The following is a 24,133-nucleotide window of genomic DNA, read 5'->3' on the forward strand; positions in this document are numbered from 1 at the left end:
GTGCTGAAATTCTTCCCCAACTCGGAATCCCCCACAGTGACGAGGGTGGAAGATCCTCCTATAAAGACTTCTTGGCAAAATATGCAACGACTCTTTTGGTATGCACTGTCTAAGCCCCAAGCAGCAAGCGGTAGCGGATACAAGACGAGGCAAGGCTACTGCAACGCGACGTCACTGGTTTCGTATTCTGCAAACTCGGACACCGAGCATGGCCGCAGAAATGCAAGGGAGTATTTGGGAAACAGAGGTTTGTTGATTTTGATTTAGGTTTGGAAGCTATTAACTATGATACAGAATAATTATTGATTGCGATAGGAGCCGAATCAACAAGGTGGGAAGGGTAGCTTGAATTATGTGAACCGCTTAAAGACCTTTGGAGTGCTCGTCGACGCTTAGACTGGTAGATGTTGTTGAATACTCACTCACAAGGGTGTAAGCTTTGCTTTAATAAATCAGCAAATAAATCAATTGATTGATTGATTGATTGATTGATTGATTGATTGATGAAGGATTAGACGAACGAATGAGTAGAGTGGAATGACATACATACGTAATAAGATTCAGAAACAATCTGGAGGGGAAGGCTTCGGGAGCTAGTACTAGTTAGTAAGCTAGCAAGGCGGCCGTCTCGTCCCGCATTCGCCGTTGCACCAACGGCCCCAAGGCCAAAAAATATTTCTCTGCTGATTCTTTATCTTCCGACTTTTTCTTCACAAAAACACCCAATCATCCTACCATCAAGTCGACGGGCTGCGACGTATTCACCATCTGTGGGAAATACAAATCGTCGGCATAATCAGCTGTACCTCTTGCAGAACCACGATGTCTGGAACACGAGCGAATATTGTTCCAAAAACTCTGAATGAAAGCTCACTGATAACGATTGCAGCGGCTACAGCGCAATCGAATTCGCGCTAGGGCTTCTGCAAGAGGAAAAACAGGTTCATGTGTCACTGGAGCGGCAGCATATTTAAGTTCTGGAAGGATTCTAGGGACTTCCCTCTTTGGCTGCGGATAGCGTCAGGATGCATTGACGTGCATGGATCTGGGTAGATTGGCATTGGCATGCGTAAAACGTGCGTTGAACCAGTACTTGCAAAGTCTGTGCGGCTCTCGCGAGTGACCAGGTACCCGTACGATGCCTGGCAGATCTGAGATCTCGTGCGTGGGTACACTCTGAGGTGACAGCGCATTGATTTTCCACTTGGGTTTCCAATGAAAATGACCACTTCCCCAATTTCTGCCTTTTGATTGCTTGACGCGACGTGCTCCTCTCTGTTTCTTTCTTTTCTTTCCTTACCATCTTTCATTCAACACTCTGGGCCAATTGCTAAGATGCTGGACGGAAATCCAAGAGGAGATCTTGTGATCAAAGTCACCATTGCCTGCGGTATCCTCGAAACGCTTGCTGTCTTCTTACGACTCCTCGCTCGATGGAGAAGCAAAGCAGCTTTCGCCGCTGATGATTGGTGGATTGTGGCGACCTTGATACCTTCGTATGCCATGCTGGCGGTGGGCTGTCTTATGGTCACCATCGGGGGCGGTGGTCGGCATGCTGCAACGTTGGACTTGTACCAGATCGAAACCTTCCTGAAGGCAAGTCATTATATGTGCAACCCGATGCTCTCGAAGCTCTGCTAATAGACTGGTCAGACTGTCAGTGCCGCCCTAATTGCTTACGCCTGCACAATCCTCATGGTCAAAATCTCCATCCTCTTGATGTATCGCCGCATCTTCGACACCGAGGCATTCAAGAAAGCCACGTGGGTTGTCGGCACGGCATGCGTTGCATGGGCTATAGCTGCAATCCTCTGCCTCGTGTTTCAATGCCACCCTATGTCCGGAATGTGGAACCCTGAGGATACTTTCACCAACAAGTGCATAAATCTGCAGGCGTACTACAGGGCAGTTGCATCCTCGAACATGGCGCTCGATGTTGTGATTCTATTCATGCCGTTATATATGGTCTGGAGGTTGAAGCTCGAAGCAAGTCAGAAACTCATGCTGTCGGGCATCTTCGCTTTGGGCGGCTTGGTTTGCGTGGCTAGCCTGATGCGTATCATAACTGTCACCCTGATCAAAGGGGCCGATCTAACGTGTGAGCTCACGATCCCCAAACTCTATCCTCGGGTACGCCAATTGACATGTTTCATGCAGACTCTCTGACGACGCCGTACATGTGGAGTCAACTGGAGCCAACCATGGCTGTCGTCTGCGCTTGCCTGACGACCTACCGGCCACTCTTTGCTGGCATGCATCTCAAATTCCGGAACACTTTCAGCAGAGGCAAGCGCTATTCTTCCGGAATCAATGATAACGACACTTTCATGGAGGTCACACCCGCGCACAGCCGAAGGTCGTCGAGGTGGTCGAAAGGGAGGAGACCCAGTGATAATCGGGAGCTCCTTCGTTTTGAGCGAATGAACAATCAGGGAACGAAAGGAGGGCTGCATGTTGTGAATCTTGCTGGTGTGGCATACACTCCGCCAGCCTCCGGCGCATTGTCTCCCGGGCGAGAGGACTATGGTTTCCCAAGACCTCAAGTGAGCAGAGAAGATTCATATGTTTAATAATAATAATAAGAGAGGGCCAGGTATGCCATCGGGCATAACTTTGGTTGGCACTATAGATCGATAGTTTCGCAACATAGATTTAAGGATACAAGTGTACCTTACCATCCTCATCTCATCCATCGAGCAAGTGCGTCAACAGAAAGCATCCTGATCCGCAATAATGTTGGGTCAACGGACCAAATGTTCTTATCGTGTAGCAAGACAGGAGAATCTCTGTCGTTCCGGTTGAATTCCCTTTGGAAACTCGACTACCTGAACATGTGAGCAGGTACACCATGCCGAGGATTGGTCGACTAGTCCCACAAGACATCCCACATGGTTTCTCCAAGAAGCGGATGTTGGCAATCCGGCGCGTGGTCAGAAGAACCCTGGTTTGGTCTAAACTTAAGTGCGTTGTGCAATGTAAGGCCTACCTGCCAAGCCACTGGTCTCCTGCCGCTACGAAATCCGAAAACTTTGTCATATTGCTTGCGGATCAAGCCAGCATGCATAACCGCAAACAAAGGCAATATCCCTAGCTCTTCGTCTAGTGACCTAAAGCTGTCGAAGGGAAACTTTAGGAGCCACCAGTGTAGGATCGTTGTATTGAAGGTCTTTCGCTCGACTCAATCTCGCCTTTTTGATGCTGAGTTTGTTGCGACAGTGGTGTATCGCAACGCACGGGCTGGTTTGAAAGACCGCGGCAACACGAAGTTGACGTTCCCCATATAGGAGTAGTAAAAATGGGCAGTCTGCTCCTACCCATAGAGTATCTCACAGACCCCGCCAACAGGCACATCCATGACGGCGTCCGTACCCTCATTCCATAGTGTTCCCCAATCAACCTCTTTCGCATCGTTGATGCCTATCGCAGCTCCAGCCTGCCCAGCCTTCCTCTGTATCAGCCCGTGGCTGTCTAGTACCGCAACGTGCGCCGCTTCGTCGACGATGTTCTCTATACTACTCATGGGCAGAGTCAGATAGCCAGTGTTGTAGGAGGCTAATGCGACGTAAATGTAGACGAGAGTCATGACGAGGAAAGAGGGTATGGCAAGAGACCACCAGCGGTTCGGGTAGTAGTAGATACCAAGTTGGTGAAGGAAGGGTGAGGGTAGGTAAGACCAGAGCAGGTACATTACTGGCGAAGTAAGCGGGTAGTCCATGGGTGAGACTGGTGGACCTACGGAAAGCAAGAGAAGAGAGCAGGTACAGCACGAAGCCGTAGTATTCGTACGTAGGAACCTTTGGACTTGCTCTAGGCACCGTTGTAGCAATGCGAGCCGACTTGGCAACAGCCGCTTCCGTGTCATTGGGCGTATCGTTCTCCGAGCTGTCTGGGGTCGTAGGGCGCGAGGTCGTTGTAGAGAAGGGAGGCCGAAGAAGTGACGTCAAAGAAGGCGAGGCAGGCAGGGGAGTGGGCGGTCTGTTATAGTACGGCGGAGCAAAGGCATTAGACATGAGGAAGGAAGAATTGGAGTGGTGGAGAAATGGTGGCTGTCCCGGGCCTCCTGCACCATTGCCTGACTCGGCGCCCGACGACTCATCTGAAGACGCATCATCGAGCGTGTATTGGGACTGGGTGCCGCTATCTTCTTCCTCCTCTTCATCCTCTTCGTCTTTCTCCTCGTCTCCGTACGCTGATGAGGAAGAGCTCGCGAATGCGTGGTCCATTCCAAGGGCTCGAGGTGTCTCTTCGGCTGGTGTGACGGGTTGCGCCAGATCGAAGCTCTGAAGGGACAAGGAGACTGCTCGACCTCTGCTTTGGGGCGCCATACTTGGGTTTTCAAGCTTCAGGCCTGTAGAGACTAAGGTAGGGAGTAGGCTTGGGCATATGTTTTGGGAATCAACACGCTAGCAGCCCTATCAATCTTGCTTACAAATGCGATACCGTACGAATATTCTACAACAGTAGTGCCTTACCCACGCCCACGAATTTTGTTCCTGGGCCAACATTTCTACACTTCTTCTATTGTATGCCAATCATGTCGCTTCGTGGTCAGTCCGTTCTGCGTCGAAATTGGAAATCACAGTCCTGTGAGCCTTGTCGCAAGTCGAAGCTCAAGTGCGAACATGTCTTGCCGACATGTGGACGATGCATCCAGAGAAGGTTTGGACACCGCTGCATCTACCATCCAGCTCCAATGTCGAGGCACACTGTAGGAGATACAGAAGCGTCAATGTCAGACTTGAGGCATAGCTCGCTTGTCGAGAGAGTCTCGTCCGTTGGTACAAGACCTCTTGACTGGATTGGGCCCAATGTACATACTCATCGTCCATCGGCTGATGCGGGGGAAACCCGCTGGTGATCAGCCTGCTGGATACTCGGGACCTACAAGTCAGTAATTTTGTTACACATCTCTCTACGAGAAGCCACTGCGAAAATGCCTCGCTAAATCTAAACAATCAATGTCAGGCTACTCAGCAATATTTAGAGAGAATAAGCTTGGTGAGACTCAAGAGGATTTTTCTTCTCAAGCAAACGCTGTCTTGCAGAAGTATGATATCGCTAAGCCGGTGGCTTCCGAACGTGGGAAGTGTAATCTTGAGAATCAACACCATATCGACCAGGGGATTAGGATACTGCGTAGGTATCCAGACCGAATCATCTGCGATCGACTACTTGGTCGTTACTTCGTTGTGGCTGATGTGATGCTCCCTGAACCTACCATTCGCTACTGTCATGAATCGATCTGGTCAACGTATGGAAGCTACTTGCGAGAGCCCAGGACCAACGAGCGTCTCTCGATTATGTCTAGAGAACTCTGCAAAAACGCCATGAACCCTCTACCTGCCTCATCTAGCACGAAGGAATGGACCGAATCATTTTCAGGTCACAAAATGCGGTGGGAAATTGTTGGTAACTTGTTCACCATCTTCGGGCTTTCCGTTATGACAGTGGCAGACTGGGATGCTCTGTTTGCATGTGACAAAGAAGGAGACGAGTGTAACAAGAGACAATCTGGAGAGAATTCAAGAGAGTGTGCCGAAGATTGTTTGGCTCTGTGCAATGATGTTGATTCTGTCAACGATTTCGTGTCAGCTCTAATGTCCGCGGCATATGCGCTGCAGAGCTTTTACGAAGGAGACACCAGTAAGCCTTCTCCAAAACATCCACACGCCTCACCACTCTCATCTCCAGCGAAAATACTAATGAAAACCAGGCCAGCAACTCTGGAGAAGACATGGAGGCTTAGCTAGGTATTGATACCTCCAATCCATCAAAGGGTCTGCAGAGCTCACCAAATTCAGTGCAGTAACAGCGCTCGGCTTACATCGTGAAGCCGACTTGGCATATTCCTCAACTACCAACATATCTCCTTCTTTCATGGTGTCAGAGTTTCGAAGACCCTTTTCTGCTATGTATTCATTACTGACAAACAGCTGGCAATGTTTATGGGAAGGCCGCCTGAATTGAGTCGTCGCTACACTACCTGTCAGATACCACTAGATCTGAGCGACGACGAGACTATGGCGGAAGGCGAGGAATTGGAAACCATCAAGAGTAAGCTCGACCCAAATGACTGGAGCACTTCCGGCAAAATGTACCCTAGTACTGTGTGCCGAGCGTGGATGTTCATGAGCTTGATTAGAGACGAGATTCTTGAAATATCTCTAGGACCTCCTTTGGGTGCTCATGAGACCCAAATGCGCCGCAAGTGAGTCCCTTCAAGCCCAAAACTATAACCTTGCTGAGAGAAATGCAGAGAGTTGAAGCGCCGCTGCGAGGAAAGATACGCTCAGATGCCTCACGAGTTGCGATGGCAGCCTGATGATAACGAACGCCATCGCTCAAAGTCAGCCCTTCAATTCAGTCTGCAAATGGCACTCTATCAAGAATATAACTTGAACAAGTTTCTGATTGACCGCTTGCCTGATGAGGGAGCTTTTAACGTTAAACAAGATCTCGTGGATACCGCAAGAAAGATGCTTGACGGAATCCTTGTACTGTGTGCCAACAGGGATAAGCTTACGAACTATGCCATAGGATTTGTCTGTTTGGCGAGTTCTCCATACCGAGTTTTCTCGGTGTAGGCTAAATAAGCCATCTAGATCGTCTACCATGGTACTCCATCAGCCGCGATACTAAGCGTTGAGCTATTGAAGCAGTCTAAATTCCCTCAGGATTTGCGAGTATCTCTGCCACGCTCAGAGATCATCCAGAACCTGAGTATCTTCATTGGCGCTTTAGAGTGGGTACGCCCTTCGGAAGGCAACTACATGCTCTGTGAGTTCAGCATGCACAGCTCGTCCGTTCTGTGGCGCGAGTTGACCTCCTAGCTAACAAATCCTAAGGTATTCGCATGCGTAAAGTCATCAAGCGAATCTTGGATCAGGTCCTGGATATGCCTCCACCAAACTCGTGTAATCCAGATAAAAACGCTTTCCATGACCCTGCACCGCCTGATCTTGCTATATCTTCGATCTTGGGTCCACAAGACGAGCCCGACTTCCTGGAATGGCTCAATTCAGTGGACTGGACGAGGGACATGCTTCAAGATGCAAGGACATGAAGCACACAGACGCTACGCTTTGGCGGATTGTGCTTGATAAAGAACACAGCCATACCCTGGTGACCCCCAACATATTGCCAGCCAGTTCTTACAAGGACTGGTTGGTTGATACATGACTGGCGTCTTTACTTAATCTGTAATCGCTCTACATTCCTCCTCGAACGTCTAGCTCATGGATCTCGTGATTCGCATCAAGCTCATGGATCTCGTGATTCGCATCAAGCTCATGGGAGAGACCTTCGCCAATTTCGTGACCTCCGTCCCTTCCATCCTTCTCGTGAACCCTTCCACCCTTCTCGTGAACCCAGATACCTTGCACCGGAGGCACGTATGTCTCCGGTGGCGGCACAGCTGCCCCGCGCCTGCGCACGCAGAACAGCCATACTGCACCAGCAATGGCCAACGCGCCTACAACAAGTCCTACAGCTATGCCAGCCCTGGTTCTTCTCGGCAATCCGGAACCCGAAATGTCTTTTCGTCCGTTAGTGGCATCAGTGGGAGTTTCTGTGAGATTCTTGCTATTGCCGGTACCCGGAGTGCCTTTTTGTCCGTTAGTGGCACCAGTCGGCAGTGTTGTGGTAGTCCTATTATTGTCGATATCGGAAAGTGCCGTCCAGTCTCTTGCCCAGGTTGCAGCAAAATTTTCGATAGGATCAGTACTGATCGGCGTGTCGTTCGGGCCGATAGGTATGATTCTAGACGCTCCAACTCCCGGTCCGGGAGCTTGTGCCAAGAAAAACTTCTCCACTTGCCAATTGATGCCTATGAAGGCAGCCTGCAGAAACGCCTTACCCAGGAAGTAATTGCCGGAGTGATCATTGGCATAGAATGGCCGGCATGGAAAGTATCGCTGAGTCGGAGTCACTATCGGCGCCTCCAGTGTGAGATTTAGCAATTGGAAGGGTACTTTGATGGTGAGATTGCCGTTTCCTGCGTTCTGGAAAACGAATGCAAGGTATGCGGGTGACTTTACGATTTTCTCGTACTGTGGGTCCGTCGTGTTCCAGATATAGAGTCCAACTTGCGAATTGAACATTACAGGCAGGTTCTCAGTGACCGCAGTGCACGTCTCCGGGGACATGAACAAGTAGGGTACGATTGGGTTGATAACGGCCGGCTGCACCCCGTTGAAACTTGCGTTCAGCCTCAGCAAGCCGGTGTAGGAGCCCTCACTGAACGGCGACGATCCATTCTCAACACCAATTTGAACATCAAGCAAATTCGCCATCATTGCTGAATTCGCAGCCAACTCAAATTTTCCTATATCCCCTAAGGCCCTGCTTTGGTCGTACCCACCGAATACCAATGAGCCTTGCTGGCTGAGCGACGCTGATCCATAATGCAGTCCCCAGGAGTTACTAGCAACCGCACCCTGTGCATAGGCGGACCCTGGGACCGTCTGCCCGCTTGCAGTGGCACTGAATGACTGAATGCCCGTGCCTGGCGACCCCAATGAAAGGGTTCCCACTTGTGCTGAATAGTATGTCCCATCCGGCATTTCGATCTGCCAAGCACTCACGGCGGAGATGGTACTGTTGTGAACAGCAAAGGCACCCTGCAGCGTTGGAATCATCATCGTATCCAACACGTTCACCGCCTCGCCACCAACATTATCCACGACATTACTGCTCCACTGCCAAACCAGGCCCACTTCATCTGTGATATTGTGCTGCGCGGTCTTCGAAGCGTCACACTGGTACAAACCAGCTTTTTCTGCTAAGCATTGACTTGTGCCATCGCCGAAGTTTGTGCCGTTGCTATTGCAAAAATATTCCCTGAGTATCATGGATTCCCATACTCCACCGGGATGGAGGTCGACGGTTGACTCGGGCTGGGTGCCTGCAGCGTCGTTGCTGCCGACTTGGACAGTTATCACGGGCCAAGGACCGTCTGGACCGTAAGAGTGCGTTGTGTTCCAGGGTATGACGAGGGGAGTCGCACCAATGAAGGCGACGGGAAGCCAGGTTAGGAGGGCAAGTAGAGGTAGTAGAGAATGCATATTATGGCGAAGGAGAATCACTAAGAGAAATAGGGTTGTTCAAGGTGTCGAAGATGACAAGAAATGATGGGCACGTCCAGCAGAATCAGGAGAGGAGAACAGATGGCAGGAAGGCAGATTGCAAAAGACGTTCCGTTCCGCGCACACACAGCAGCAGGCCAGCATCACCGTGCCTGCCTCCCTTCATATCTCCGTTCTGAATTTTACGGAGCTTTGATGCAGGATTGTGTGTCGAAACACTATGTCGTATACCTGGCTTATTTGCTGCACGGATGCGCAAGGGTGACGGAGAAAACGTTTCGCTTAGGTTCGGCTCATCCGTGTGGGTGCCTCCTTCGTGTGGGTGCCTCCTTCGTCCGTGAAGGTGCAGTAGTGCTGAATTAAAAATATGATCTGCCAAATCTGCTCAACTTGCTCAGGCTGAAGCCTACAGGGTATCGACGTGGAGGAGCCATGGAATTGCAATTTTTCAAAAGTGATCGCCGCGGACTAAAAATAAATTCTCGGTTTCGTCTGGTAGCAAAACTCGAAGCTTCAGCTTGCCCACGCCCCTCTCCTCTCCGCGCGCACGATCTTGAATGCGTGGGCTGGGCGGTTCTACCTCTATACCCAAAAATGAATTCGCAGGGCTTACCAGTCTGTAATGGACCTGTGGGCGTTGGTTTAAATGACCATTCGTCTTGATTTCCTCCTGTATCGTGGTCCTCACTCGTGATGATTTGGGACTGAAGTTTAATCATCACGGTCGCATGGTATTCCTCGCTCTCGACGATTATCATCTGAACGTTGTGGAGCGCTGACCCAGGTCCTAGCTTGAATCCCTCGGTCCCCCTGCAAAACACATGCTAGCACACGAAAGTGAACGTATGGTATCGAGGCTTAGAACATAGCGCTCATTTTGCTGATCGGACTCCCGGAATTTCCGAAAGTCTTACCATTGCATTCTAGAAAGCGCACTGGTCCGATTCCCAAAATACTCGACAAACTGACCAGCGCAGGAAAGAAGAGGAAGCGTATCTACTGGGTCCGTCCGAAAACTGATAATCGCACCTCTATCTCGTTAAGAAATGTTTACTTCCCTCAGATACCACTGCGTTCTATCTCCGACCAAGCAATTCATATACGAGTCTGCCACAGTGTCACCAGCCTCAAAGGCTGAAACAAGATAAACGTACCAAACACTTTTTAGTCCCACTTGACTAACTACAACTCCTTCACTTACGTCCCAGAAAAAGGCAGATATCCCGCAATAACCCCCCCCGGGACACCCAATCCCACAATCCCACCCTCCCGGACCGTACTCCTGCGGACTGTTCGTCACCCTCGCTTGATTCGTGATGCAGTCCGCTCCACAGATCGTGGCGGCGCAGTCGTAGCACGTGCTGACCTCGCCGTGGAAGAAGGTCCAGAAGGCCGCACCGTAGAGAAAGAGGTCGGAGCCACCGTCTGGTCGCTGCCTAATTTCGTATCACCGTTTGAATCTACAGCAATCGGGTTGCCGCCGTCATGAGACAGGTTCTCAATAACGATCTGGTTATTGCGATCGCCACTATCGTTGGACGAATCATGATATTTGATCACCGGGCCCGAATCCATCGATGTTGAGTCGAGGATGATAATTGAGCCTGGTGGTCCCCCACTACCGCCATCTATACCAAGGCCGCAGGTGTCGAATGTGGCATTCTGAATGACTGCGACGAATCCGCCCGTGAGGAAAATCCGTGTAGTGCACTTTGAGAAGGAGATGGATTTGAAATTGACTTGCTGATTCCAATTGCGGATACCCACGGCGCCTCCAACGATAGTCTGTAGCAATTAGCAACGACCCAATGAATCCTCAGCCCGGGTTGACTTACAACATCCGTGACAGCCGTGGTGGAACCTTGGTCCAATGCAATGCCAGTATGACCTTTGGAGTTGGTCGGCATGTTGATTTTGATATTGGTAAGCTGGCACGCTTGAGCGATTCCCATTGCAGAGCAAGAACAATAGTATCGGGTGCAATACTCGTGGTGTCAATAATGATGTTCTTCATTGCAATGAAGAAGGCTGTGGTCTCTGACGAGTCATGAGTCGCATAGTCGTAACCGTTCACTACAGTGCCTCCATTGAAATCGGACAATGCTTTGAACGTCGGCATATTGTTGAAGTCTCCGACGAGGATGGTATTCAGTCGCCGGTCCAGCTGTTTGGTGAGTTTATAGGTCCCGCCCGGGACAAACACCTCCGCTGGACGAGTGGTTACTTCGTCGTTGTAGCGACTCCCGCCGTTCCCGTCATCGTTGATGGCGTTTTGCAAGTTTCGAGTGTCGTCTGCGTTGCCGTCCCCGACTGCGTTGTACGACTTCACGTTACGGTAAACGGCATAGGGGAAGTCACCAGGAAGGAATGGAGCGTAGACTCTGGCAGCTCCGGTATGATCTTGTTGAAGCTAGCCAATAGTCTGTTGGATTGCTACTGACAGGCCCGCTGCAGGACGCTACTTCGATGGGAGAAGCGGGCTGAAGCACAGCTTGATCAAGAGGACTATCCTTCCTCGCTAGGAACTAAGGCTTGCTGGGTGAGGCCTGGACGGTGGCAGCTACAGTGCCGGCAACGATGAGCGTCGTCATGCGCCATGAAGAGTTGGGAAAGCTAGGCATTGCGGAGCGTTTGGTAGAAGAATGAGAATGATTCTGGACGATTAGAGCATTGAGGGACAAGAGATGATGAGCCGAGGTCGAGAGAAAACATGACGCTCACATGCACTGCTCAAATGAGCGGCGCTTTCAAGCTTGATCGTTGAGTACCGACAGCTTTCCCAATTGGGCCCAACTTTCCAAGGGGCAATCAAATCCGAGCGCAGAGAAACTCGCAACTTGATTCCAACATTCATGCATTGTGAGCATGTCTATTTGTATGTTTTTGAGAGCGCTTTTGAAGTCTTTGCTTCCAGACCGCTGCCGCTCGGCCTCGCTCGGGTAGTAAGACTGGGATGAAGCTGAACCCCAGCCGCAGCGAAGGATTGGCGAAGCATCCTTCCGTCACGGCGGTTCGATCCTCTCACTCAGCTGCGCCCTGCATCCTCACGTTTATGGGCAGTGGCCTTTTTTTGAGATTCAGGAAGAGAGTGGAGTCAGCGTGGAGAAGCTCGCCGAATCGATTACTAGCTTACCTACAGCAGAAGCGTCATGGAATGCATGAAGAACGCATCTAGTGAGCCACCGAGGAAACGCGAGAAAGCGAAGGCGTTTTCAGCAGGTGCTGCGTTGCGCATAATACATTGTCAGTCTCGTAACTAGTATAAGCGTTTCGCAAGAAGAATCGCATGGCCTTTGTCTAAGAGGGATAGCTTCAGTGGCTGTTGGTATATTATACTGCTTCAAGTAAGATTGGGCGAGAATACAATAATGGTTTTCGAAGTAAAGATAGTTGATCAACATTCACACTTCTCTCCGCCGCCTTTTCCAGCTTCACGTGTCTAAAAAATAGTACTATCTGAACTTCGCCTTGTCTCTTGCTTGAGACCATTGCTAATGACAAATTGCCAATAGACCTCAATTCAGCCATCTAGGGAGCAGCCATGAGGTGCTTCAACCCAGCCAGTGAGGCGGTTGGCGATGTCTGAGCTGTAGCAGTGTGTCGCAATGCCCTTGCAGAGGTCGCCGGAGCCGTCGACCGCGCCTGAGTTGTAGAGTCTCGCCGCAATGTAAAATGCCGTGACATCATCTTTGCCGGATTCGTTGATGCACTGAGCCAGGCCATCGCCGTCGTTTGTACCAGCGGAGCCCTCGCGAACCATGCGAGTCACGACATCTTGGGGACAAGGATTTTGCACTACACCAGTAATATCGCTGTTACAGGTAGCATTGCCGTTGTGGTCCTGCATGAGGCCAGGGTTGCGAACGCCATAATTTGATGTGGGTACGCGAACGCAGCCGCCCGACTCTTGCATGATGATGGCGAGGATGAAGCGATGGTCAACTTTGGTCTCAACAGCAACTTGTTGGATTGCGTTGTAGATGGATCCAACCTCGGGTCCATCGTCATTGGCTTGTGAATACTGAGAGCAAGAGGAGAACATGATTTGCTTGTTGTCATTGAACCTGGGCAGATCGTTGTCAGTCAGTGGTCTCCTTGTTCAGCCAATAGTCTCGGCCACATCAAGACGTTCTAGAAGGCGTTCGTACATATTCTCAAACGATACCCACGCAGAACGAGTGGGAAACTTGGAGCCATCGCCGCAGTATTGGGTGTAGCTGTCCTTACCCGCTCCCACACCATCCGTGTTGTTGATTGAAGAGACGGCAATTGCTCCGTTAGAGACCTGGCCACCAGTCGCAAGAATGTGCTCGTATGACGTGTGCTTGGACTGAAAGTTGCCTTTGCGACTGCTAAAATAAGGATCGTGGGAGGAAACAGGTTGTATCATTTCAGTTTTGAGACGAAGGCTTTGAACACCGTTCTCGCAAACATAGGGGCAAAAGGACGTGCCTGGATGGCCGAGTATTGCCTGCCCCGTTGAACTCTGCGAGCATCTGTCAATTCATATCAGTTGCTTTCCTGCACCAGAACAGGCACTGAAGATGATTCACTCCGCTCTGCAGGTGTAGGAGCTGAGCTCTCGTGGCTGCTCCAAGAAATTTGGAGGCCCCATGATACCTGCCTGGACATGCTGGAGACATGCTCGGAAAACCAGAGCAGACACGAAGGTCTGGTAACTTGCCATCCCAATACGAAGTGTTCAGTTTTTGTAGAAATATAGAAGGCCAATGATAGTGATTTCACGTGATCTTCGTACCTTTGGGTATGGACTTTGCAGCAGCGAGAATGAGACGACTTAAGGAGAACGCCAAGGCTCAATATTTCTTTGCGGGTCAAAGCTAATGGACTTCATCGGCCTTGGAACCTTACCAAATTTCATTGCCGATGCTTGCCGAGGGCGAGAAAAACGTTTTGGTCGCCTGCTGACCGTAGACCGACATGCATGATGCATCTCCGATGGCGTCCAGTATACGCAGACTTTGATCATATGCCATTTGGTCTGGTGCTTTACGCCTTCATGACTCCAGCAGGAGCTGTGAACGGGATTGTTTCTCCGCATGACGCAGACAAAATTTGTCTGGTGAGGCAACGGAAGCGAGGGCTTTGAGTCTCAGCAGCTGACTGCGACAGAACGAAGCAGCATCATTTCGTCTCAAATCTTTAATCTTTTTCGCAAGCTACCCGATTCAATAGAAATTGGTGGTGCCCGTCTGCAGGTCTGATCATAGGCGTCCTTCCACGCCCTGAATTGGTTTCCCCAATAGGAATGAGATCGAGCCCATGGACTGTAAAGTGTTTTGAGTAAGTCAGATGCATGAGCGACGAGTCGTTATGTAGACCGGGTCAAAAGCTGAAGGAAAAGAAAGAATAATGAAATAGGAGGGGAATTGATTTACTGCGCGCTTATTAGCTCATCGCGTTACTAAGCTTTCGGTCCACTAGCGTACATCTGGCGTCATTACTGTCAACTTGGGCATGTGCTCTGCTCAGCTCTCGATGGCTTCAGATAATCCGTGCGCTCCATGGAAACCTGGCACTAAGGCTCTCATATCCAGCCTGGTAAATCATGCACGGGAATCGATGCCTTGCTTGGGCCACCAACGAAGGATGAATCATCGACCACTCACGGCTGCACGAGATGAAGGGCCCGAGAGGGCGTTGAAGCTTTGTCATGGGGGACGATGTGATTACTCGCGCTCATACCCCATTCGTATGCCTGATGAGGGCATTGCCACTGGATTCATGTGGTGAAAATAGTATACTGGGCTGTACGAATCCTTTGGGATTTTGCACCGCCCCAGCGTTTCATACTTGTGGATTTCAGCTTTCCTTAAAAAGCTTTGAAGGACGTGCAACGTGGACACGTATGAATTTTTCATGTAGAACTTTATGAGCATATAAAATCATCAAGCCTTCCTGCTAATCGATTTCCACGTTTTACACTGGAGAACTTGGGACTGCGAACAATTCTTGACATCCTAGAAAGATGGCGGGCCCAAAGTCTGTATTCGCGCATTTCATTGTAAGCCATGCGGACGCCAAGATGATTGAAGACGCCTTACTGACCTGCTCAAGGTTGGCAATGCTAGCGCCTACGGCCAAAGCGACTGGGTGGGCGACATGCAATTGGCGCAAGCCGCCGGTATCGACGCATTTGCCCTCAACGTCGGAGCCACCGACCAAACAACCACGACTCAAGTACCGCAAGCATACGGTGCGGCCGCACAAATCGGTTTCAAAGTCTTCCTGTCCTTTGACTACGCAGCCCAGGGACCTTGGTCGTCCCAGGCTGTCGTCAACACTATCCGTACTTACGCCAACAGCCCAGCTCAATTTACGGTGAATGGGTTGCCACTTGTATCCACATTCGAAGGGACAGCGAAGGCCAGCGATTGGGCCACAATTCGCCAATCGACTCCACTGTTTCTCGTTCCAGAGTGGACGAGTATTGCGCCTGATGACTTCAAGTCATCTGACGAGCAATATGTCGATGGTATCTGTGAGTCCTCGACTCTCATCTCGTCTCTGTATCCCAGTGTCATAGACTAAATTGCCCACTAGTCAGCTGGGACGCATGGCCTCAGGGCGCCGTTGACAAAACCGATGACTCCGATTTAACTTGGCAGTCAGCCGCGGCTCCCAAGGCCTACATGATGCCAGTGTCTCCGTGGTTCTATACCAACCTGCCAAAGTACGACAAGAATTGGGTCTGGCGAGGAGACGACATGTGGCACAATCGCTGGCAGCAGGTGCTCCAAGTGCAGCCTCAATTTGTAGAGGTGAGCATCTCAGAATTTCGTTGCAGCTCTTCACCTGCCTGAACTGAAAAGGAGATTGACGTGATAGATTCTTACCTGGAATGATTATGGTGAATCTCACTATATTGGCCCCATCAAAGAACAGGGTATCCCCCAGGGGGCGCAAACTTACGTGAACAATATGCCCCATGACCACTGGCGCGATCTTCTCCCCTATTACATCCAAGCCTACAAAACTGGGCAGCCTGGCATCACGAAAGAGAAGCTTCACTTTTGGTACCGTCTTTCACCCGCCGCCGCGGGCTCCAGCGACGGTACTGCAGGGAACGCGCCTTGGCAACCATCCACAAGTCCCAATGTCGTTGTCCAGGACAAGGTCTTCTTCACCGCACTCCTTACAAGCCCTGCGACAGTGACGGTGCAGATTGGAGGTAACGAGACAGATATTCTTTCTTCGAATGCGGTTGGAGCGTTTCATTCGTCTGTGCCATTCAACGGGAGGACTGGAGCCGTGACGGTCAGCATTGTGAGGGGCAGCGATGTCGTGGTCAGCGAAGTAGGCCCAGCTATTACGAACAGTCCGCCCAATGGCTTGACGAACTACAACGCTTGGGTTGGAGGTTCTGGATGATGCTCACAGTTTGAGCCGAGAATACCGATTTTTTTGCAAGCACTACGGGCAAGGACCCGGACACGAACTTTTCAATCAGTTTATTCGATGAGCATGGACAGTGCTCGTCAGGCCAGGGGCCTTGAGAAATTGACCAAAAACACCATCGTGGCGAATTCTTTGCCGTTGGAACTTTTTTTTCTTAGCAAAACCATAATTAAAAGTAATATATTTTAGGTTTCGTGCCCCAAACCGACGTACAAAAAAAGGAACCCGGGGCTCGCATTGCCACTTTTCCTTGCAGGCTCGCGGTCACCAATCTTGACAGTAGACATGATAGAAGAGCGCTGATTCAAGCTCTCAGACCTTCGACCTCATTTGAATCGAAGTAGTCGGATCTACTCACAGGTGTCCCCCCACCACCTGGAAAGCCAGGCGAATTAGCATTCGGTCTTGCCAGTCTAGCTAGCCCGCAAAGGATGACCTTACAAGCGTGCGGGTTCAGAGGCAGAGTCAATCTTTGCCAAGCTCGAAGACACTGGTCAAATTGTACGTGGGGCACCCGCTGCTAGGGTATGGTATGAGAGACGAATAGACTCACAGCATGAGTGACCACTCTTGTTGAAATATGCATGTGTGTGTTCCTACTCAGAAGGGGGCTTAACCTTAATCCTCGGGTAGGGGTCACCTAGACCTTCCTTCAGGCGATTAGACGGTTGTATTGGATTGAGTACTTAGCATGTAGTTAAGATACATATATATCGACTTGAGTACCCTCATGGCAAGCCTAGCGTATTTGTTCCAAGCACACATTCATCGATCCTAGTCAGGATCATCATGGGAGTGGGAGGACAGTAGCGTCCGATGAATCGATGTTAAGGCTCTATTGGATCCCCGTGAGATAAAAAGTACCAACCGGTCTTAACGCACGTCCATACCGCGTAAATGGCGAAGTTTAACGATCTTATTTTTCAAACACTGCAGGTAAGGGGGTTGAGACGTCCCGGCAATCCTAGGAAACCTCATGCCGGGAGAACTAGAAGCCGACGACGTGGTATCTAGAATAGATCGAATCGACTCGCGCAATGTAGGAGATAGTACTGACGGTCGCAATCGATAGAGGACTCGTATATCTTCGTAGAACGGACAGTCGCGGATGATCGAAGACTCCACCATCTCGAATCGCGTGCCCAAGATCTTGCCCCATGTCGAAGGGCGAGTCGAATCGAATCAACCAGCGCTCATTTCGAACGGGCGCGAATGATGTAGAGGACGTCTTCCGTTCTTAGGTTAGACTAGTAAACACAAGCTCCCGGGGGTTAGATCTTCTGGCTTTGCTGACAGCTGAAGCAGCCGCAAATACGTCACCCACAGCTAGGTCTTGAGGGCCCGAAATGTGTGAGCACAGCTTATGGGTTCTTTGGGAACCAGACTAGCTCTACAATAAGCTGTTTTCTGACGTGTGGAAGTGGAACTATCAAACCTCTCGGTGGGTAGTATCTTACAGCTTACGTTTGCAGTCAATGCAGTTGAGGATTAACACATATCTCAAAGTATTCTTCGTTAGCAGAAGAATTTTGATGAAGAAAAAGAAGAAGGGCATGCCAATAGACCCCCCGCCCCCCAAACAAGGGTTTCTCACCTGGTGTAAAGTCTGGAATAAACATCGGTGTTACTTCACACATGATTTTCTCCCAACCTCCATCGCCAGAAAGCTTTGGACACATAATTGACATTCGATTTCAGGTCACTGCCGTATACATGGAAGGGCCTCTTGGCGCTGACGCTGCTGTTGTTTATATCCGGAGCGGCGGCTAAATGCCTTAGTTTCCGGGCAGGCGCAAAATCGTGGTATGAACGTCATCGAGGACCGTTTCCGAAGAAGGAGGCATTGATCCGCTGAGCAAAATCGCCAATTATTTTGGGAACCGCTGAAAGCTGTCTCCTTGAATAGATTGGAATATTGATATATACGGATACGGTAGTAATGCCAGGACTCACAAGTCTTCACGCTCGTGGTTTCCTTCCAACATTTTAGGCAACAACTAGAATAATACAATGCCATACACGATCCATCCTCTTTCTTCTCTTCGTGCGCTTTCCTCTCAGAGACTTCCACAATCCTTAATCACTATCTTCGAACTCGGTGTCCCATCAGGCGATCCGACAGCCTCGATAGCAGCCACAAATTCTTGACCCTCAATCACCTCACCGAAAACGGTGTGCTTGCCGTTGAGATGAGGCGTCGGGACAGTGGTGATGAAGAATTGCGATCCATTGCTACACGTATTTCAGACTCAGCATTCCCAGAACTCGCACCTGGAAGTAAGACTCAAAAGGCTTAGGGGTTGACGCACGTATTGGGCCCAGAATTTGCCATTGAAAGCAGATAAGGCCGATCATGCTTAAAAGTAAAGTTCTCATCTTTGAACTTATCACCGTAGATGGACTTGCCGCCCGTGCCCTGTATTGCAATCAAGCAGCCATTAGCAAGCTGGTGCACACAACGCATCCTGAGGCATCAAGTAGCATCACCACCTCTACTGGCCAGATGATTCACCCGACATAACTCAGAGCAGTGCACATACATCACCCCTCGTAAAATCCCCGCCCTGAAGCATGAACCCGGGAATAACCCGATGGAAGCTGCTACCCGCATAGCCGAATCCCTTCTCATTCGTGCAAAGAGCGCGGAAGTTTTCTGCGGTAATTGGTACTTCCTTGCTGTAGAGCCTGAAGACGACTCTAGCCGGCGGGCCTGTGCAGGTCAAGAGGTTAAAGCTGAGACGGTTTGGCTGAGGGGACATAAGTGGGAAGCAGATTTACCATTGTTCACAGTGAGGTCGAAGTAGACGTTTGAGAACTCTGGAACGGGGGCGGGAGAGGCAGATGACGTGCCAGTGGAGGCGATGCCGGACGTTGGGTTGGTGGTAGACTGGGCAGGTTGCCGGTAGGTAGACTGCGATGGCTGAGAGCTTCCTGTGCCATCCCATTCCTTCAGTATTTTATGATGGAGAAGTTCAGACGAAAACACATTTTCAAGCGAAGGAAAACTCAAGGGAAGAATTACCTGCTTGGCTGCTGTCGCCCTTATTTTTGCGCTTGAGTTTGTCTAGGAGCCCCATGATGGCTGATGAATGGGTCTTATATACTTTCGAATGTATAGTCTTTGGGCGAACTAAGTCTGGATATATACAATTTTGAAGAGATGAAATGTTGATATTTCCAAAAATGAGCTGGAGACAAAATCAGGGAAACAGCAATGATGCGCATGTGGCTGAGCTAGCGTTACACCAAAAAAAGTCTAAAGGGGAGGTGGGAGGTGGGGCGCAGAGCTAGGTATAGCAGTATTCCCTTGAGCCAACATATTCCCATAAGTAGTAAGAGAAAGCAGACCTGAATACCTACACTGAAGCCCTTGACAGCCTGCCAATTAAGTAGTTCAATTTGGTGCATGTATGTTGTATGACGGATGTCTTGAGCAGTAGGCCCTGACATCATGGCATTGCTGCTTCTACGCGGGATACATTCGACAGCTGTGGTGAGAAGAAACCCTAGATGCATGAAAATTCTGCTTGTATGGCGAGGCTTTTTGGGTAGTGACAAGGAAAGGACAGCTAGCTAGACACACGGCATTGAAGTCACGGGGGTTTCCTTGCTGTCAGCTCAGGCTACTATTCAAACCACGATACACAAATCACATGATCATACAATTTGACGAGTTGATTGCCACAAACGTTGCGGCCTTCGCTCGCTTCTGCACTCCCTTGGCAGTGGGTTCATACTCCCTGCCAATCCTGTCTCCAGGGGAACCTGGAAATGTAATTTTCGACATGTTCAATAGCTGAGTGGGTAACTCTATTGGTGGAGAGGAGGTGTGCAAGCCGCATACTTGAACTTGCATGGCAAGTGGTTGTTGGGAAGATTGGGCGGCGGTGACCATGATGGCGTTCAACTGGCGAAGGTTCCCTTCGGAGACAGGCCCGCGAATATGAGAGGAGCCATCTCTGAAAGAGACGGCGAACTGGTTTGATTGGCTGGGTGAGAGGGCGATACTCTGTTCTGTTAGCAAGTCAAATGACTCTTATGCACCCTGAAAATACGCTGGAATTGCAAACTTACATTGACTCCCAACTTGCCATGCCTTCTCAGCAGCTCTTCCAACTTCTGATACTCAGAATCCAAATTGCAGCTGCCATTTCCGTCCCGCCATAGAGCAAACCACGTCTCTTTAACACCTAACGTGACCAACGTCGGCGTACGGCTTGGCTGTTCTAAATCGATAAGTCTCTCCAGACTTGAAGGTATCGAGCTCCAGGTTGCACGGGCACCCGGGAATGTAGCAAAACAGCTGCCTTTAGGACCAATCGACACTTTGGTCTGTGCCATATCCCAGGATTTTGATGCATGAAGTCGAAGCCATGACTCTAAATTGTCATAGGCGGCTTGTCTTGCTGACCCTAAGATTCTAATATTAGGTCCTTTCCTAGAACGGAACTTGAGAGATGCGTGACTGGGTACAATGAGGGAAACGGACATGATTTATAGAAAGAACCATGTTTCAGATTTGGACCTTGCTCTCGCCTTCTGGTCCATTTCATCTGCCCATCTATGGCTTGGTACCCAAAGAACCAGTCAAGGTTTGGCCCTAAAGCAACACACAAGGGGCGGTTGACATCCGTGAGCTTGGCAAAGTCTTTGGTTGCACGCGCCCAACTATACAACCGAGAAGATATGAGAAGACGGAATTACAAAAACGAGCAGACATGAACTTACATTATGGAGGAGAGTGGTCTCTCAGGGGAGTAGAAGTAGAAATCACCTGTGAAGCCAAAACAGAAGGTCAAATCTGACATGTCGGCTTCGAAGAGGGGCAGCAAGACTCATTCAATGCTCCAGATACAAGACGTGGTCATTATGATATTGTCCTCCATTCTGTCAGCGCAATCTCTGCACTGCTGCTCCGCCTCACCGGTCAGATTGAAGATATGTTGGTAGCCTGATACCTTTTTTTAGAAACCATTAGCCGTGTTCCATTTTATATTCTAGTGCATAACTTTATGCACACTTCTTACATTACATTACTTGTACTCGTATTATGTAGGCGAGATCTTATCTCTTGGCAATGAAGCACCTGGTCTTGGCATGGATGGACAGCCAATCCATTCCAGACTTCAATTTCGCATACCAGCCCCTGCAGCTGACAACCCCTATTTGGGTCTATCAGCGCCAGGAATGTGAAGGGGGAAAGGCGCGGAAGAGGGGGGGGGGGTTTGTGGAGAGCTCCACCTTCTCTTCTTCTTCTTCTTCTTCTTCTTCTTCTCATCACTGTCACTCCTTTACAGCGTTGCATAGAACCACGGCCCTTCGGCATCACACTCCTTACACGGGTCATACAAGGTCACACAAGGTCACACAAGGTCACACAAGGTCACACAACAAGATCACACACGGTCACAGACGTCTCGCAAGTCTCACAATGTCGCTCCTTCTAGTATCCTGTCTCACACTCCTCCCCTACCTTTTGATTCCAACTGCCGCGCAGACCTGGACATCCTGCAACCCCCTCAACAGCACCGACTGCCCACCTGACCTAGCCCTTGGCACATCGAATGCCTCTTTCACTCTGAATTCTACCTCGTCCTTCGAATCTTCCCTCTGGAACACCACTGCCGGCGCCTTAACTTACAATTCCTCTGGCGCCGCCTTCACTATCGCCCAAAGAGGCGATGCGCCCACAATCCAAAGCAAATTCTACATCTTCTTTGGCGAAGTCGAGGTCTGGCTCAAAGCCGCCCCGGGTCAGGGGGTGGTCAGCAGTGTGGTATTGCAGTCCGATGATTTGGATGAGATAGATGAAGAATTTATCGGCAACAACGATACCCACGCCGAGAATAATTATTACGGGAAGGGCAACACGACTGATGCATATGAGAGGGCAAAATGGTATCCCCTGCCCAACGGTGGGAGTCCGACCGAAGGGTATCACAACTACACGACACGATGGACAAATGAGAGTTTGGAGTGGTATATTGACGGATCCATCGTGCGCACGCTGGCATATGCCGATGCGAATGGAGGAGCGAGCTACCCCCAGACACCCATGAATGTCCGCATAGGCATCTGGGCTGGCGGGGACAAAGATAATAGTAATTACACCGTGCAATGGGCTGGCGGGGAGATCGATTACTCCAAGGGCCCGTACACAATGTTTGTGCAGTCGGTCCGCATAAACGACTACTCTACTGGCTCAGAGTACAAATACGGCGACACAACCGGCACCTGGCAATCCATCCAGACCGTCCCCGGTAACTCTACGGCCCTAAAAATCCTCACAGCCCCACCTTCCGAGAGCGTTACCCAGCGCTTCAAGGGCCTCTCCCACGGCGCGCAAATCGGCATCTTCAGCACCATCATTGCTGCTATTGCAGTCTGTGTGGGGATGTGGGCGTTCTGTTGCGTCAAGCAAAGGAGGGCTGGGAAAGCGGAGAGGAGGGTAGCAGACGCCATGTATGAGAAGGATACGGCGGAGTTGATGGCATACCGCGCAACAAGGAGGAAAGGTGGACATGTAAGCGAGAGGGAAATGGAAGATGAGTTCTGAGAAGGCCTGTTGTCACATGGGTTCTTTGGTAGGAGCGAGTATGTCAACAGCATTTCAACAGCGAGCTCGGAGGACTAATTTGTAGCTGGATCTACACGGGTAAAATAGAGGTTTTAGAATTACGATATCAATCACATCCTCTTGCGGTGGTGTGATTAGTTCTTTGACAGCTTTACGGTTGTCGAGGTGCAGCAATCATGGCTGATATCCACTGCTGTAGTTGAAAACATGGTGAAGTACTAGACGAACTGTACTTACTGACATATTGACGAAGGCCATGTCCAACCTTCGCCACTGTTGTACAATATAAGGATTTACTGCTGTCCCTCGATTCCACAAACATTAAGGGTAAAGACAAGGACACACGCAAAGGAGGGATAACCAATATGGTTATACGTGCGACGAGGATAAACATAGAGACAAAGCCGCTCTAAGATGGAACGACTGGTAGTCACGAAGGCGAGCAGATCAAGTTCTTCAACACGATGAACAAGTCTGACTGGTATGGCATGTATGTGAGTCATGGGATAAGACAGATGTGGCTGGCAACGGGGCTGGCAACGTCCAGGATGGATGACCCTACATATTACGACTGCGAGCAGCCTTGGGTCCTTCTACACAACGACTACAACGGCACTCAGAGCTCAACAAGACGATGATTATATGGTTTACGATTTAGGGCTTACAGAGTCATGACGACTGCTTTAGCACCATGGCAACAAGGCAGGCAATCTACAACTAAGTTCTTCGAGTCATGCAACTACAACAGTCAGAGACAGGGATTAAAGTCCTTCATCAACAATTACTCTGGGATGGCAGGCAGGCAGTTAAGTTCTTCGACGATCACTACACCTGAGAGCTGGTAACATTCAGGAAAGATGATTCTACAATGCGGCGTTTGACGAGGGAAAACAGCTGGCATTTTGGCTAAGATGACCACGGCTTCTCCAATCAAAGGCTAAAGGTGATACGACAAAAGCGAGTCGTGAATAGCTCTGATTTGTGCGTCTATCCGGACTGACCTTAAGCTCGTGAGCTTCTGCATAGACTCGGAGCACTTCCTACGTTTCGATTC

At 50.0% G+C, this 24,133-nt stretch overlaps 11 protein-coding genes across 11 annotated transcripts; 5 read left to right on the plus strand and 6 right to left on the minus strand.

Annotated features, from left to right (window-relative positions):
- Positions 1-1,335: 1,335 nt before the first annotated feature.
- On the plus strand, positions 1,336-2,570 carry HO173_009524 (uncharacterized protein; the record flags this gene model as incomplete). The annotated part of the gene is made up of 3 exons (XM_037311414.1): positions 1,336-1,596; positions 1,654-2,098; positions 2,158-2,570. 3 exons carry the CDS (start codon positions 1,336-1,338, stop codon positions 2,568-2,570), a joined length of 1,119 nt encoding a protein of 372 aa, XP_037161570.1.
- Positions 2,571-2,866: 296 nt separating this feature from the next.
- On the minus strand, positions 2,867-4,325 carry HO173_009525 (uncharacterized protein; the record flags this gene model as incomplete). Its single annotated transcript, XM_037311415.1, has 3 exons — positions 2,867-3,113; positions 3,315-3,690; positions 3,737-4,325. The coding sequence occupies 3 exons, from the start codon at positions 4,323-4,325 to the stop codon at positions 2,867-2,869; spliced, it is 1,212 nt and encodes a 403-aa protein (XP_037161571.1).
- Positions 4,326-4,808: 483 nt separating this feature from the next.
- HO173_009526 (uncharacterized protein) lies at positions 4,809-7,063 on the plus strand (the record flags this gene model as incomplete). The annotated part of the gene is made up of 9 exons (XM_037311416.1): positions 4,809-4,887; positions 4,966-5,643; positions 5,714-5,750; positions 5,802-5,941; positions 5,991-6,054; positions 6,143-6,208; positions 6,257-6,551; positions 6,603-6,777; positions 6,846-7,063. 9 exons carry the CDS (start codon positions 4,809-4,811, stop codon positions 7,061-7,063), a joined length of 1,752 nt encoding a protein of 583 aa, XP_037161572.1.
- Positions 7,064-7,208: 145 nt separating this feature from the next.
- On the minus strand, positions 7,209-9,062 carry HO173_009527 (uncharacterized protein; the record flags this gene model as incomplete). Its single annotated transcript, XM_037311417.1, has 1 exon — positions 7,209-9,062. One exon carries the CDS (start codon positions 9,060-9,062, stop codon positions 7,209-7,211), a length of 1,854 nt encoding a protein of 617 aa, XP_037161573.1.
- A 1,317-nt stretch (positions 9,063-10,379) lies between these two features.
- On the minus strand, positions 10,380-11,035 carry HO173_009528 (uncharacterized protein; the record flags this gene model as incomplete). The annotated part of the gene is made up of 2 exons (XM_037311418.1): positions 10,380-10,868; positions 10,919-11,035. The coding sequence occupies 2 exons, from the start codon at positions 11,033-11,035 to the stop codon at positions 10,380-10,382; spliced, it is 606 nt and encodes a 201-aa protein (XP_037161574.1).
- A 95-nt stretch (positions 11,036-11,130) lies between these two features.
- On the plus strand, positions 11,131-11,605 carry HO173_009529 (uncharacterized protein; the record flags this gene model as incomplete). Its single annotated transcript, XM_037311419.1, has 2 exons — positions 11,131-11,476; positions 11,538-11,605. 2 exons carry the CDS (start codon positions 11,131-11,133, stop codon positions 11,603-11,605), a joined length of 414 nt encoding a protein of 137 aa, XP_037161575.1.
- A 998-nt stretch (positions 11,606-12,603) lies between these two features.
- On the minus strand, positions 12,604-13,698 carry HO173_009530 (uncharacterized protein; the record flags this gene model as incomplete). The annotated part of the gene is made up of 3 exons (XM_037311420.1): positions 12,604-13,147; positions 13,232-13,579; positions 13,637-13,698. 3 exons carry the CDS (start codon positions 13,696-13,698, stop codon positions 12,604-12,606), a joined length of 954 nt encoding a protein of 317 aa, XP_037161576.1.
- Positions 13,699-15,072: 1,374 nt separating this feature from the next.
- On the plus strand, positions 15,073-16,475 carry HO173_009531 (uncharacterized protein; the record flags this gene model as incomplete). The annotated part of the gene is made up of 4 exons (XM_037311421.1): positions 15,073-15,108; positions 15,162-15,585; positions 15,648-15,865; positions 15,933-16,475. The coding sequence occupies 4 exons, from the start codon at positions 15,073-15,075 to the stop codon at positions 16,473-16,475; spliced, it is 1,221 nt and encodes a 406-aa protein (XP_037161577.1).
- A 2,084-nt stretch (positions 16,476-18,559) lies between these two features.
- HO173_009532 (uncharacterized protein) lies at positions 18,560-19,579 on the minus strand (the record flags this gene model as incomplete). The annotated part of the gene is made up of 5 exons (XM_037311422.1): positions 18,560-18,734; positions 18,812-18,918; positions 19,043-19,212; positions 19,281-19,433; positions 19,525-19,579. The coding sequence occupies 5 exons, from the start codon at positions 19,577-19,579 to the stop codon at positions 18,560-18,562; spliced, it is 660 nt and encodes a 219-aa protein (XP_037161578.1).
- Positions 19,580-20,151: 572 nt separating this feature from the next.
- HO173_009533 (uncharacterized protein) lies at positions 20,152-21,310 on the minus strand (the record flags this gene model as incomplete). The annotated part of the gene is made up of 4 exons (XM_037311423.1): positions 20,152-20,511; positions 20,577-20,914; positions 20,992-21,170; positions 21,231-21,310. 4 exons carry the CDS (start codon positions 21,308-21,310, stop codon positions 20,152-20,154), a joined length of 957 nt encoding a protein of 318 aa, XP_037161579.1.
- Positions 21,311-21,933: 623 nt separating this feature from the next.
- Positions 21,934-23,058, plus strand: HO173_009534 (uncharacterized protein; the record flags this gene model as incomplete). Its single annotated transcript, XM_037311424.1, has 1 exon — positions 21,934-23,058. One exon carries the CDS (start codon positions 21,934-21,936, stop codon positions 23,056-23,058), a length of 1,125 nt encoding a protein of 374 aa, XP_037161580.1.
- Positions 23,059-24,133: the final 1,075 nt, after the last annotated feature.

The sequence above is a fragment of the Letharia columbiana genome (genome assembly GCF_014066305.1).
Source record: "Letharia columbiana isolate WasteWater2 chromosome Unknown Sc0000041_s0, whole genome shotgun sequence".
NCBI classification, from domain to species: Eukaryota; Fungi; Ascomycota; class Lecanoromycetes; order Lecanorales; family Parmeliaceae; genus Letharia; species Letharia columbiana.